The sequence below is a fragment of the Thamnophis sirtalis genome, unplaced genomic scaffold (genome assembly GCF_051295495.1).
Source record: "Thamnophis sirtalis isolate CommonGarterSnake01/CBP01778 unplaced genomic scaffold, rThaSir2_p1.2 scaffold_3, whole genome shotgun sequence".
NCBI lineage: Eukaryota > Metazoa > Chordata > Lepidosauria > Squamata > Natricidae > Thamnophis > Thamnophis sirtalis.
Genome location: NW_028261383.1, coordinates 152,997,413 through 153,011,546, shown reverse-complemented (window position 1 = coordinate 153,011,546; position 14,134 = coordinate 152,997,413). Strand labels below are relative to the sequence as shown.

The window sequence follows — 14,134 nt, the reverse complement described above, 5'->3', positions numbered from 1 at the left end:
TTATAATATAGATTTTACTTAAACATTCATACTAAAGATAGCTAAAATAGAATGCTGTACAAATCCTCAGGTACATTTAATAAGTGCCTGAGAATGATAGGAATTTGTCCAATGGACTTAAATGTATCAAGTAGCCTAACCCCAATGATAGTCCAAACTTACACTGGTCTAATGGCCATTCCATCTCCCAAGAAATAAGAACGTATAAGGGTAATAAAGGTAGTGAGAGTTTAATACTACTGCCTTGTAACTGAGACAACTATATCAATTACATTGATATAAATCAAGCATAAGTTTGTAAGATAGACAAAAGACTTTGGAATAAATATCTTAGTGGCTCACAAGCTGTGTGTTCTGGTTGCAAAGGTGTCAAAATAATGTCCTTGTTGGGTTTTCTTTAGTAGCTTAGAGTTTCCATCTATGGAGTATTTCAAGTTCTTGAAAGGGGAATTTTAAACATAGTGTATAACAGATTTGAGAGGATAAAGAGGGTATGGTAAAGAAAAAAAAGCTTTATTAAATGTCCAGTCTGCAAAGGCACAAAGATAGATGTGTTTCAAAGTTTACACATAGGCATGCGGTATATCTTCAGCTTCCATTGTACAGGTCTCTGGATTGGCTTGACCATGGAAGAAAAAGCCGCAAGACACATCAGTTACCGTTTAATGGCAGTTTGGGGAAATTTTTCTAAAAAGGTCCCAGCATAGACTGCAACTAGAATGGACTGGCTACTCTTTGTGCCCAACATCTGTGTTAACACAATAGAAAAGCATCACTTTGATTCACCAAATGCCAATTCAGAGGATATGTGAAACTTCGTGGGCTGCCTCTATAATATTATAGATGGGCCGCTTGGCTTGGGACCCTCTGACAGGTGCTGCTTGAGACCCATCTGAGGCAGTTGTAGGTTGATTAATTATCATCAGAGGATTGACCTGGCTCAGGACTTCATCATTCACTGAGATGCCATCCAAGTATTGCTTGAGGAGATGCCTCAACTTAAAATTGTCTTGCATCAGTACAGCTTTAGTCCGCTCTAGTGAGAGCTGCTCCAACCTCACCTTGTTGTATCTTTGCCAAAAGCGCTCCAGACCCACGTAGTCCAGCATCATCTATAAAATGTTGAAAAGCCTGGATTGGTTGCAAGGAACTACATCACAACTTTTGAGTGTTCAAGACCCTGCCTACATAAAACCCCCAGCTTCATGTCTGGGGGAAAAGCAGATTCATAGGTAATTGAGGATCAGGAAAGAGGGCGAGGCTTAATTGTTTTTTTTCCCTTTTGCTAAGGTTTCAAGGAAAATCCCTCCGAGCAGCTGGTGCCAAACTCAGAAAGATAAACCCTCCTAACTTCAACGAGTCCTTGCCTCAATCTTATCATCCCTCCTGGGAGAGGCACAGTAAATGCCAACCGATAAACCCTGAAGATACAGAATAATTTTAATATACAGATTATTCCAAACAATAAACCAAGGAAATATTTCTTCCATTTGGCAACAAAGAAGAAATGTATCCCACCCATTTCTGAATTCAGATAATTCACCTGAGCAAGTGGTTCGACTGGTTTTTCCAAAGCCAACTTATCAACTGCTTTCTGTTCTTCCCAGTTTAGGGAGTTCTGGTAAAATGGTAGCACCTTCTCCTCCTCCGACTCCAGCCTACGGCACATTTCAGCCAGGCGCAGAATTATCTCTGCCTGCAAAAACAGGAAAAAAGTGACGATGCGGTTTTTGCTAGGTTTTTTGGCACAGTATGTTTACAAAGTGCTGGTGCTTAAGAGAATCAGTGCAAGTAGTCCTTGACCCATTTTAGGATATTTTCGGGTGGATGTTCAGCAAATGTGACAGTTGCAAAGTAAATGCCATAGTTGTTAAGCAAACCAATGGTTGGCTGTGAGATTTTGCCAAAAACTGGAAATGCTGGTTTTCAGCGAAACTGTCATGTGACCAGGGGCCACTCCAAGCAGCCATAAATGCAGTCATGTTGCCAAGCGCACAAAGTTTGGTCATGGTGGTGACCACAAGGGTGCCCAACTGTCAAGAATTTCGAATCGGATTCTAAGTTCCCTTTTTTGGATCAGTTGTAACTCTGAATCATCACTAAGCAACCGGTTGTAAATTAAGGACTATCTGTAATGTAGTAATAAATTAGGAATTATAATTCCTAGGTTTCTCTTGGCATCGTATCATCTGTCTATCTATCTATGTTCTCTTTCTCTCTCCTAGAATGTTCAAGGACACTGACAATAGTTATCAAAATATAAAAACAAAGTTCAAACAACAACTAATATTAATAGAGACTCAGGTTTGTGCAGTGCTTAAGGCACCAGGCTAGAAACTGGAAGACCATGAGTTCTAGTCCCATCTTTGGTACAAAGGTGGTTTGGTGACTTTGTGCCAGTCACTATCTCTCAGCCCTAGGAAGAAGACAATGGCAACCACTTCTGAAAATCTTGCCAGGAAAACTGCAGGGATTAGTCCAGGCAGTCACCAGGAGTCAATGGTGAAGCTAAATGCATGACATTGCTAATTAAATGACTACTTCCAGAGAAAGGCCTTGAATTCTTTTTTAAAGATTCAGAAAACAGGTAGATTCCCTAGTGTAGGACCAATGCAAAAGAAGGCCCTTTCTCACAGACCCAACAAATGGGCCTCTTAAAGTGGAGCATCTTTAAAGAGTCTTTTCGGCCAGCCAAAATTTCTGGGCTGGCTGATAACAAGATAAAAGTCCCCCAGATAGACTAAGCCATAAGCCAGTTTACATTTTAAAAGTTAAGTCAGTGTTTCCAATAATAACCTAAAGATGTTCATGACTAGGCTTTTAAAGCTGCTATATTTATGGTGGTTCAATTCCTCTTCATTCAAGCAGGGTAGGCTTTGAAAAGTTGTTGTTGATGAGGTGCTATATTTCTGGCTACCCTTCCATATCTGAAAGTAACTACCAAGATGATGAAGACAAAATTAGACATTTGCACAACTTTCACACATTGATACATATTTTCCCTTACATGGAATTTTAAGGCTGCAAATTGCTTATTTAAAGAGAACATATGTTAGTGTGACACACAGCTCTTTGGAAATGCATCCATCACAGAAGAACTTATAAGTGGCAGCAGCTCCTTGGCAAGTAGAGAATATGTGACAGATTTTTGTGCTACATAATATCTGAAAGGTTTTCAGACATTCAAGACAAACAGGAGATGCACCAAAGTTGATTACCTACCTATCTCCCACTGAGATCCCATAAACTCTTATCAGGAATGACGAATAAAAATAGACACATGCCCAAAATGTAACCAAGATCTTCATTGCTATTGCTTATCTATCAGCAGCAGAGGTTTTTTCTTTTTGCAAAAATCTCCAGCCATCGTTCTTTCTCTCCGGTTTGAAAATCCCAACTAGTTCATTCCCTTTTCCCCTTTTGTACTTCAACTTGGCTGAGTGCCGTGTCTTTCATCCTGCATGATAAATTTTGCTGGGATTTTTGATGTTGGGAGAGGAATGATGGTTATTCTAATGGTTTCAGGTGTTAACAGTTTTTGTGGGAAATATTCCTGGGAGTCAGTGTGAAGTATTAGCAATATATAAATATTATAAGAACATTCAATAAAAGCCAAACACCATTGTTCTCCTAGTGCACAGGGCAGCCTCTGATTATTCTTGCATCCACATATAGTCCATTTTGTTTCTCTCTTGAACAAAAATAGCTTGGCGATCTCTTCTTTCCTGCAATGGCCTTGTAATATTGTTTTTGTCTCATTTTCATCCCATGAATAAGATAGCCTTAAATTTTCACAACCTCCACTGACTAAGGGTATTTCTTCCCTTAGTCCAACGCTCCCCAAGGACAATCTCAAGGGATGTAAAATCTGACACGTTTTTGTCATTCTTTCTTGGAAGAAAGGCAGATGATCAGTGATAGCAGGGAATAAGGCTAGAATAAATATTGGCAATGAGAACAGCAAATGTCACGCCAATGCGGCTTTCTGCTGACCCAAGAATGGATGGAGAATGGGGAAAGGTCCAAGATACTACTACTGGTGTGTGTGTGTGTGTGTGTGTGTGTGTGTGTGTGTGTGCAGTGCTTATGAGTCATATACCTGGCATTCAGGAAGAGAAACCAGGGAAGAAAATTCTGACTGATTTCTTCTTACTTTGAAAACATCAGACACATGGAATCTGAAAAATGACTTTCACAAAATCAGGATCAACTCAGACCAATCACATACAGGTAATCCTTGACTTATTGGGCAATTGAGCCCAAAATTTCTGTTGCTAAGTGAAATGTGAACTTTGCCCCATTTTACAATCTTTCTTGTGGCTAAGTGAATCAGTGCAGTTGATAAGTTAGTAACATGGTTGTGAAGTGAATCTGGCTTCTCCATTGACTTTGCCTGTCAGAAGGTCGCAAAACCTGATCGTGTGACCCTGGGAGACTGCAAGTCAGTTGCCATGCATCCGGATTCCGATCACATGACTATGGGGATGCTGCCATCCCCATAAGGGCATAAGTGTGAAAAACTGTCATAAGTTCCTTTTTTCAATGCCATTATAAATTTGAACAGTCACTAAATGAGCAGTTGTAAGTCAGGGACTGACTGTATTATGTGGATATGTTAAGAAGTTTTTAATATAATTAAGCATAATTTTATTTCCACCTCCTCTTTAGGAGCCTCTGTGTCATGGCTCCATTGGAGGCCAGTACAGAGGAGGAGTTGGAGTTGGAACTGCGACCTTTGGACAGGGGTGGCATGTCTCCCTTGGCATGTTTGGAGAGGCCAGGGGCTGATGACAATGTTGGCATTGGGGGAGGTGGTCAACCAGATAGAGAGCTGCCTGCCCTCACAGACACAGGGGAGGATCGGCTGATGACAGGCAGTGATGCTGATAGGCAGCACATCTCCTCTGATGAGGAACAGCTCCCTCCCCCACTCGATCCAAGAGCAAGAAGAGTGTATGCAAGCTCAGAGAAGGGCTGTGAGGCTACTTAGGAGGAAGTCACCCCACCCTTCCTCACAAAGAACACCCAGAGTAGAGTCACTTAAGGAGAAGAAGCCGTGGAGAGTTAGTTTTCGGCAGGAACAATTGTTTGCTTTGGCTTACACTCCCCCACCCCACCCCCAGGCTTCGACTCTTGCCTTGCTTTGAGGGTTGTTCTTTTGTCTTGGACGCTTGCCCTTGCTTTGTGGGCTGCCTTGGGCCTTTGCTTCGCCTTGAGGACTGCCACTGTCTTGTACCTGGACTCTACCTTGTTCACTGGACTAGGAACCCTGGTCTTTGCCCTGTGATCATGTGCCTACTGTGAGGACTTTATTTGTATTTATAGGGGCTGTTGTTTGCGGGACTAAGGGTGGCTGCCTTCAAGATAGCATGGAGCCTTACCGGTCGTTGGAGGGCTGTTTGCTGGACCAATTGTTGAGATAAATGAAGGATTCCCTGGACAGGCCTACTTTGCCGTAACCACCAGGGTCATAACACTGCAAGGAAATAAGTCTCAAACAAGAGTGGAGTAATCTCCAAAGAGCTTACCTTTCCCACCACGTGTTCCAAGGCCTTGAGAGTTGCATTGCTTTCCTTCGTCAGCTTAGCCAGATTGTTACGGGCTTTAGCTCTTGCCCGGTTCATCTGGCTCTTGAGCTTCTGCAGCTGTTTCAAAACCACTTCCTTCTCATCACGGACACGCCGATTTTGTTCCTCGCTCTCCCTTGCGTGGATTGCAATCTTGTTCTTCAGACTGATAATGAGATCCTGGTGACCACAGAGGAGATATTTTCAGACTACAGAACATTCTTTGTAATGACAGAGAACAGGGAGGAAAAAAGCAAAGAAAGGGAACTGAGAAAGAGAACAAAGGATATTCTTACAAATTTGGCTACACTCTTTGGCTCCAATCCTGACCATTATTGCTTTGCCTACCACAGGAATGGGATCCCACCCCCCCACCCCAACCCCGCTGTAATCCCCCGTCACATCCAAAATTCAGTCCTTGATTTAAAAGGAATGTTTCTATGGTGCTATAAGTTGAAAAGTAGAGCAGCAGCTTGAAATGCAGCTAAATGGCAGTTTTAGACATCTACTGTTATTGTACATCAAAGAAATCCCAGGCTAAGGCATTGTGGCTAATTTTACAACATGGATGCTGACGGTAAGAGATGCACTATGTGAGGAAAAAGAAAGGAAAAGTGGTTTCCAGACCTCTCCCCCAATGGGATCTTGGGGATATGTGGAAGCTGAACAGCAGTTTATCAATAAGAAAACTCTGAACAAAAATCCTTGAAAAGTAGTTGCCCAATCAATACTGTAATTTAGGAAGTACTTTTGAATTCATGCAACGTGATAATGAGGTCCAGACAGTCATCTCATTGGAAATGCCTAGAACAGGGGTGTCAAACTATATTTCACTGAGGGCTGCACCAGAGTTGTGTTTGATCTTGGGGGAGCATGGGGAGAGGGGCATGGCCAGAGTGGGAATGACGACCTTGATGTCACTCATGTCGGGGGCACCTGTGGTGGTCCGAGCACACTGTCAACAAAATCAGGCTCCCGAGATCTGTTTTTGGCTGTAATGGCCTCCTGCAGCCCTCTGTCAGCAAAAAAGGAGCTCAGGAGGACCGTGTGCGGTCCTTGCAAGCTCCATTTTTGGCCGCGACAGCCTCCTGCAGCCCTCTGCCAGTGAAAAAAGAGCTCAGGGGGAGGAAGGGCACCCCCTCGAGTTCCATTTACACGGGCAGAGGCACCACAGGCTACTCCTTCACTGTTTCCAGGGCAGCCCTGCAGGCCAGATGTAAGCACCCTAGAGTTTGACACCCCTAGCCTAGAAGATGCCACAGAATCCTCCGCAATGTGTCAGGACAGAAGTACAAAGATAGGGACAGTTAAACCCAGAGAGGGCCCCCTGAAGTTAGAAATGTGAAAATACAAGTAGTCCTCGACTTACAACAGTTCATTTAGTGACCATTCAAAGTTACGATACTGAAAAAAGTGACTTACAACCATTTTTCACACTTACAACCGTTGCAGTATCCTCATGGACATGTGATCAAAATTCAGATGCTTGGCAACTGGTTCCTACTTATGACCGCTGCTGGGTCCCAAGGTCCTGTGATCACCTTTTGCAATCTTCCATCAAGCAAAGTCAATGGGGAAGCCAGATTCATTTAACAACCAGATTACTAACTTATCAACCTGCAGTGATCCACTTAACAACTATGGCAAGAAACGTCAAAAAAACAGGATGCAACCCGCTTAACAAATGTCTCACTTAATGACATAATTTTTGGGCTCCATTGTGGTCATAAGTTGAGGGTTACCTGTATAGCTGAAGCAATTTGAATCACTCATTCGGGAAGAATCCTTACCTGAATCTTCTGCAATTTCTTCATCTGCATTTCTATCTCCCTGGTGCTCCTTTCATCCCTCAGCTTGAGACCTTCAAAAGCAAATTTACGATCCTCTGTTGCTTCTGTGTAGTTACGTAAAGCCTGTTGAAAGCGCTTCCACAGCTCTTCCACTTTCCCTTCCAACTGCATGCGAAGGTAATGTTTGTCCTCCAAATTCTGTAGGGAATGAAAGTGGGTCAACACTCCCCCAGTGCACTCCCTGCTAGCTTTAGATTTCTCCAACTATCTGTACTTTTTATCTGTTTGATCAGGTGACATTTCTCAAGGGAAAAAAATAGCTTCCTTGCAGACACAAGAAAATATACTTGATTTGTTTGATTGCTTCGGGTCCTGTTAGTATAACCCTTATTCCTTGTGGATGCAGTTCAAAGTATTGGAAATAAGGACAGCATCCATAACGAGTTAATCAGTTTGGATTCCCAAACTGCTAGCATATTTCATAGTCCCTCAACTTTAGCTCATGGCTCATGTTATACCCCACAGTATCTAGAAGAGGAGAGAAAATAAAGGAGAGCAGAAATGGCTCCATATTTTATAATGCCTTGGTTCCCAAGACACACTAAGCCCTTTGGTTTTGGTTTGGCAAAGCTGTGCAAATTTGATCAACATAGTTTGTAGCATATGATTTTGTGTTGCAGGAACCCTCCTAATAGTAGTCGTTTTCAATATATCACAGCTGAACAATGATATGAACCCAGTGAACAGACCCACAATCTTTAAACAGATTGTGCCCAGTTCAGCTACAGAATTCAATTATACATATCAGCTTGAAATAACAAAAGGATTGTTGAGTTTCCTCCAAGTAGTTTGATTACAGGAGCCTGGTTCAACATCATATATTTTGTTTCACTGAATATGCCATAATCTTTATTTAACTGAATGTGTCATAATCAGCCAGGTTCACATTTCTTAAGCCAAAAAGTGCAGTACTGCCAGTATTGACACCAACTGGATTCATACAACACAGTAAACTATAACCATGGAAACCATACTATGGCTTAGTTTAATTTATGAACCTAGCCAATGTGTCCTAGCCGAGTGTTTAATGTATCTTAATTGTGATGACAATGCACTGGAGAAAGAACAACCTAGCAAAGAATATAGATTTGAGTATTAATAAGCAAGAGACAACAAACACTGTAACTAGAATAGGTTGTGATGTCTGATATCAAACACCTGATCTATTTAGAACTATGATAGGATGTCTTGGATTGATTACTGCCAAAAAACTCCAAGTTCTTCCTACCAGTACTAGCATCTTCCTTTTTAAATCAACACACCAATATATAACAAAAATATAATTCTCAGATAATACCCAATAAATTCATAGCACGAAAAAAAAGAACATTTTCATAGGTAATGACTGCCCTATCAATATGTCATTACAGTTTGCTAAAGAAAAAATTAAGGGCTATACGATTGCACATAAAACCTACACATAAAGATTTTTCCTGCAGATTCATCTGTCTGCTCTAAATTGTGATCAGATTCTCCCATTTAACAGCAAATTCAAAAATATCAAAAAAGTTTGCTCCCCTATCTTAACTCACACCTTATTTTTGACATCATCTCGTGTACTTTGGAAGTCAAGTCTGGCTTCATATTCATTTTCAGCAAAGTTCTGCTCCATCGCTAACAATACATCCTGGAGATAGAGACTCTCCTCCTCATGATGTTCTAAGATTAACTTCCTGGCAGAAATGGAAATGGTCCCATGAGCATCAAGAATTTCACAAATCAAGTCCCTCATGACTCTCTATCCCAACCCTATGTCCTTTCTTTTCTCATATCCATACCTCTCTGTGTCAAATTCCTTCTGCAATGCTCGCAGCTCTGTCTGGTAATCCTCTTCTAAGTAGCCCAGGCGGCAGTTCTGGAGTTTCAACAGTTGATCTATGTTGTGTAAGTGGCTACGCAGGGCGTGGGTGTACTGAGCTTCTGCTTCAGCTAGGTCTTTAGCAAGGGACTGGGAGACAGAGAAAACCATAAAAACAGGACAAAAGGTAGGTTTGAATCAACTATGGAAATCAGCATTAAAAAAAATCAGAAATCTACAGTAGTCAGACCAATTATATCAGGCAAGCAAATGTATATAAAGCTTTTGATTTTTTTTTGTTCTCCATACTGATAATACTACTAAAGTAGTAGTGGTACAAGCTACATCAGCTGCCATTGTAGCTGGACATGTGGGAGGTTACCCACTAAAGCTGCAAAGATTTTGGAATTATATTATTTTGATCAACCCTTCAGAGGACCCTTTTAAACCCATAAAGATGGGTTATGTTGATGGTCACCAGTTTTCTGAGAGTGGTCCCAAAGTGATGATATACTGACTTGTGTCTTGCTTCTTCCATGGCTTAATGTTTATGGAGATTCTCAATCATCCAGGTCATGGTTGTTCTTCAGGATTTTCTTGGGTTTTTTTTTCGTTGAAAACGTTTTGCTACCCATCCAAGAAACTTTTTCAGTTTCAGTCCTGAAGAAGCTTCTTGGATGAAGGAAAAAAAATCAAGAAAGTCCAGCTGCCTTTTGAAAAGCACCTTTGGGTCTTCCATGGCTTCTTCCTGAAGAACATCACCTTGGCTCCTGATGCTGAGCTTGTGTGGCAACTTCACACAACTGGAATGCTGCACTTCCTGTCCCTTTTCTGTTTTCATAGAGAGGACCAAGCCTCATAATGAAACAATGCACTGCAGCCTGGAATAACTGTGCATACTTTAAAACTAAACTTTAGACAGGTGACAGGGAACAAGTAATATTGCTGGTCTTCTGAGTTTGAGAATACAGAGAACAAATGCAAACTACTTTATTACATATCTTGTTTTATGTGTGACAGTAAGCATTCTATTTTTCAGATAAGCTTCTAAAAGTTATGCCTGTATGTTTGCTAACATACAGTTATATTAATAAATCTTGCCTTTCCTCACTATATATACAATATGTGACAGTTTATCCCTGGAAGCTGACTAAAATATACAGTATAAAAGAGATAAATACTGCACAAGATGATACCAACTGAGAACAATTTTTATTTAAAGGTATATAATTTGTTCTCACAGCTCATACTCTTTTTGCATAATGCCATATAGCCAGAGAGTTTCACAAGTTGCTTTCTATTCCTACCTGCCTTGCCTTTCTATAAGAGTATCCCCAATTGCTTGATACAGTCTTCTTCCATGGACTTTTAGAGATTGCTGCTCACCTTAATGACATTGTCTTTGCAATCCACAACACGTTCAAATGTCTGACTGAGAATCTCAATATCTTTACGTAGTTCCCTGGCCTTGACTTCGCGGAGAACAGTGCGCCATTGCAAGTTGATCTTATGCAGATTCACTGTGCTGTTGTGTTCCTCCTTGGCCAACTTGTCCTGAAATGCAAGTCACAGCTTACAATGCATTCCCCCAGAGGAATGTAGTCAATGCAGGCAGTGGCTAAATATTAAATGATTCTGAAGATCAAAATGTCTTGAATATTTTTTCTCTGAGAAAAATATGGGAAATGAAGCAATTAGGGCCATGCAAAATTCATAATGGAAACTGTTTTCATCAACTATCTACATTTGTTTGATTAGAGTTCTTGTACAAACTGAAGCAAGTATTCACTGAAATAATATAAACATATATTTATTGGTTCTGTCATCCCAATACAGACTTAAAGATCTTCACTCAATTTTTTTCCCTACAGGTGCCTAGTAGTTGAAGAGTGAAGTTCATTGCCATGTAAGGTGAAATGTGCTTATACAATGAAGATGTCTCCTAGCCTCTCCAGTCCTTTGCACCCTGCCCTTTAAAATCTGTTCCACAGATTTCCCATCAAAGAAGAGCTTGAAGGCATATCCGAAGCTGCCAGGGAAAAGTGAAAATAATCCCCCTCAGTGGAATTATATCATCTTAACCATTGTTTTGAATGTTAGATATTATTCTGGGCCAAATATTACTCCACTGATTAAACATTTTAAGCTCCATGTGAATAAGTCTGGGAGTTTTCAATAAATACTGACTAACGGCATTACCTACCCTTCCTTGTCTTATACCCATCCCTCTGAACCACTAGCCTATTCCCAATCATTTTTTAAACAGCAAATACATTCATTATTATACAATCACCTCTTATTCAATTCACCTCATTAATTTGAAACTCTGTCACAGGCTGATCAAAACATGAGGTCCAAAAATATATGTAAAAGATGTTGCTATTATTTTATATTTAATGTGTTTGCATAAAACATTTCAGACTACAGGGTATTCAATCATTTATTAATATTAATTTTATGATTCATGCTATTCACATTTGAAAGCCATGCTCTGCTTCAATGGTAACATAAAGAGAATGTTGACATGTGACTTTTGATTTTGAGCAAGTTTGTATATATCTGATACAAATACTATTTCTATATTGTAAAGTTATTGTTCACATTTGATAGAATGCAGCATATTTTGCTGGTCCTACAGTCCTCTCCTTAGAACAGAGTATGTCTCACTTATTTTTGGCTTCATTGTAGCATTGGTGTTCTTTAACTTTTGAGCACCAAGTAGTACCTTTAGAAATTGGATCAACATGTCCTCCTTCTTCTTACTCATTTCCTCCTCAGCCAGCAGCTTTTGTTGCATCGTAAGCAAACGTTCTTCTTCAGTGACTACAGCCCGTTTGGCTCCCTTCTTTTTCGGCATGTTTATTATACTTAGAAAATTGAGAGATTTGTCAGACAAAGGAAAGACCCAAGTTAACAAAATTGATGTAAAGCCATTTTCCAATATATTGGCATATAGATGTATTAAATTGCATGCCTATTATATTTTCTGAGTTGGACATATCCTGTCTAAAGATTATGTAAATTGTTAAAGTAACACTTCTGGAAAGTTCTAAATTGAGAAATCCCATTTTAAGCTAAAAGATACAATTCTGACTGCTAAAACAAGCTGCTATTTACATCTCTAAATTAAATGGTTATATTACTCATTCCTTTAATCCTGTCTGTTTACCATTCTTTATACATAATTATCCTCATTTTCTTCTAAAATATTTAGACATAGTATATTATTTTTTTCCCCATCCGACCCTTTCATTCTCATAACCCCCTGAGGAGGTTCAGGCTGAGAAACAGAAAGTCTACCATGTGCTTTGCAGATGAGTTGGGATTTGAAGTCGTTTCCCAAATGCTAAGTTGCATCCTGTATGAACTACTGTAACACAATCTAATTTGAACATATTAGAAGCATCAGCTGATCAGGGATGTTTTGGCCAAATTATTGAATGGAACCCAGTAGTTGCTTTTTTGAGTGTCACTATGCTCCTTTCTAAAACTCAAAATTCTGCTGATGATTGATAAGAAATGGATACTTGAAATATCACATTCTCCGTACAATCTTTCCCAAATTTTACAACTGGAATTCTCTTGGTCCTAATGCTATCAGAAGCAGTTTAAAGGAGAATAGAAAATAATTCCTTCTGAATGGATGGTTCACATTTTGAACTTCCCTACCAAAGAAATACAATTTGATGTTCTCCTTCCTCCTCTTCCCATAGTAGGCAAATATGTTTTTATTTAGGCAGATGTGTTAACATTAAAGTTAATTATCTGTCAATTTGGTCTTAATGTGGCTGTATACGGTGTCTTTATATTAACAGGACTTTAATTAGCCAATTCATTTGTCTAGATTTCCCTTCATTTTTATAGTGTTCAATACATTTAGCGCCTCTTTTAGGAGAAAAAAAGTGTGCAAATTCAATAATTTGGTTGTTAGGCGAATCCCACCTTGACTTTCCCTGTTAGGAAGGATCCCATGATCTTGGGACACAGCAATGGTCATAAGTATGAACCAGATGCCAAGCAGCTGAATTTTGATCCCACCTATGCTGCAAAGGTGGTGAGTGTGAAAAATGGTCAGAAGTCACCTTTCCCAGGATCGTTGTAACTTTGAAGGGTCATTAAGCGAACTGTAGTAAGGGCTACTTGTAGATATTCAGATCAAACAAAACTGTTTTATACATGTGTGTTTTTTTCTTTCCAAAAATTCCCTTTCGGTCATCATCCCATAATAGGAATTGACTCTCGATTACAGTCACACACATACACGCGCGCGCGGGCGCAAACCCAAGACTTTCCCTACGAATTGACACCGACCTTTCCACCAAAAGAGCCTGCTCGTGTATTATTTATTCCGGCCCTCCCGTTCTTCTTCCTCTCCTCGTCCTCGTCCTCCTCTCCTCCTCGACCCACCGCCTCCCTCTCTGCGAACGGGCCGCTTGCTCCAAGCCGAGTCTTCCCTGTCTCCTAGCAACGGCCCCTTTCCCGGCGACGCACCAGGGAGACGTTCCAGGGCCACAGCGCCCCCTAGTTGGGCTTGTCCAGGAGGACGGCTTTAGAGTGGCCTGCGCCCTGCTGGTACAGTGTACAAAGCCCCGGGGAAGGAAGGACGAAGCGAAAGCGACGCCTAAGAAATTGAGAGGGAGACCGGAGAGGCTGCAGCCACCTCCCCAGGGAAAACCAGGCCTTTCCAAGAAACGTATTTGGAAATTTTGAACGGTTCATTCTTTGAGTAGGCTTGTGATATTCCCCCCCCCCCACCTACCCGGTTGAACTCCCTTTAACAAAAGTTGGAATAGAACTTTAGAAAGCAAGCCGAGAGAGTCCACTGGTACCGGGTGGATAATACATTTAAATAAGTAAAATGTAGACTGTATGTCAATGTTTCTCAACCTTGGCAACTTGAAGATGTCCGGACTTCAATT

General features: G+C 40.7%; 1 protein-coding gene across 1 annotated transcript; it reads right to left on the bottom strand.

Annotated features, from left to right (window-relative positions):
• Positions 1 to 492: 492 nt before the first annotated feature.
• Positions 493 to 13,638, bottom strand: DRC2 (dynein regulatory complex subunit 2). The gene is made up of 9 exons (XM_014069192.2): positions 13,527 to 13,638; positions 11,941 to 12,082; positions 10,602 to 10,769; positions 9,196 to 9,365; positions 8,952 to 9,090; positions 7,358 to 7,555; positions 5,529 to 5,747; positions 1,544 to 1,696; positions 493 to 1,112 (listed from the first exon to the last, which is right to left on the bottom strand). The coding sequence occupies exons 2-9, from the start codon at positions 12,070 to 12,072 to the stop codon at positions 798 to 800; spliced, it is 1,494 nt and encodes a 497-aa protein (XP_013924667.1). The 5' UTR covers positions 12,073 to 12,082; positions 13,527 to 13,638; the 3' UTR covers positions 493 to 797.
• Between the last annotated feature and the right edge of the window lie 496 nt (positions 13,639 to 14,134).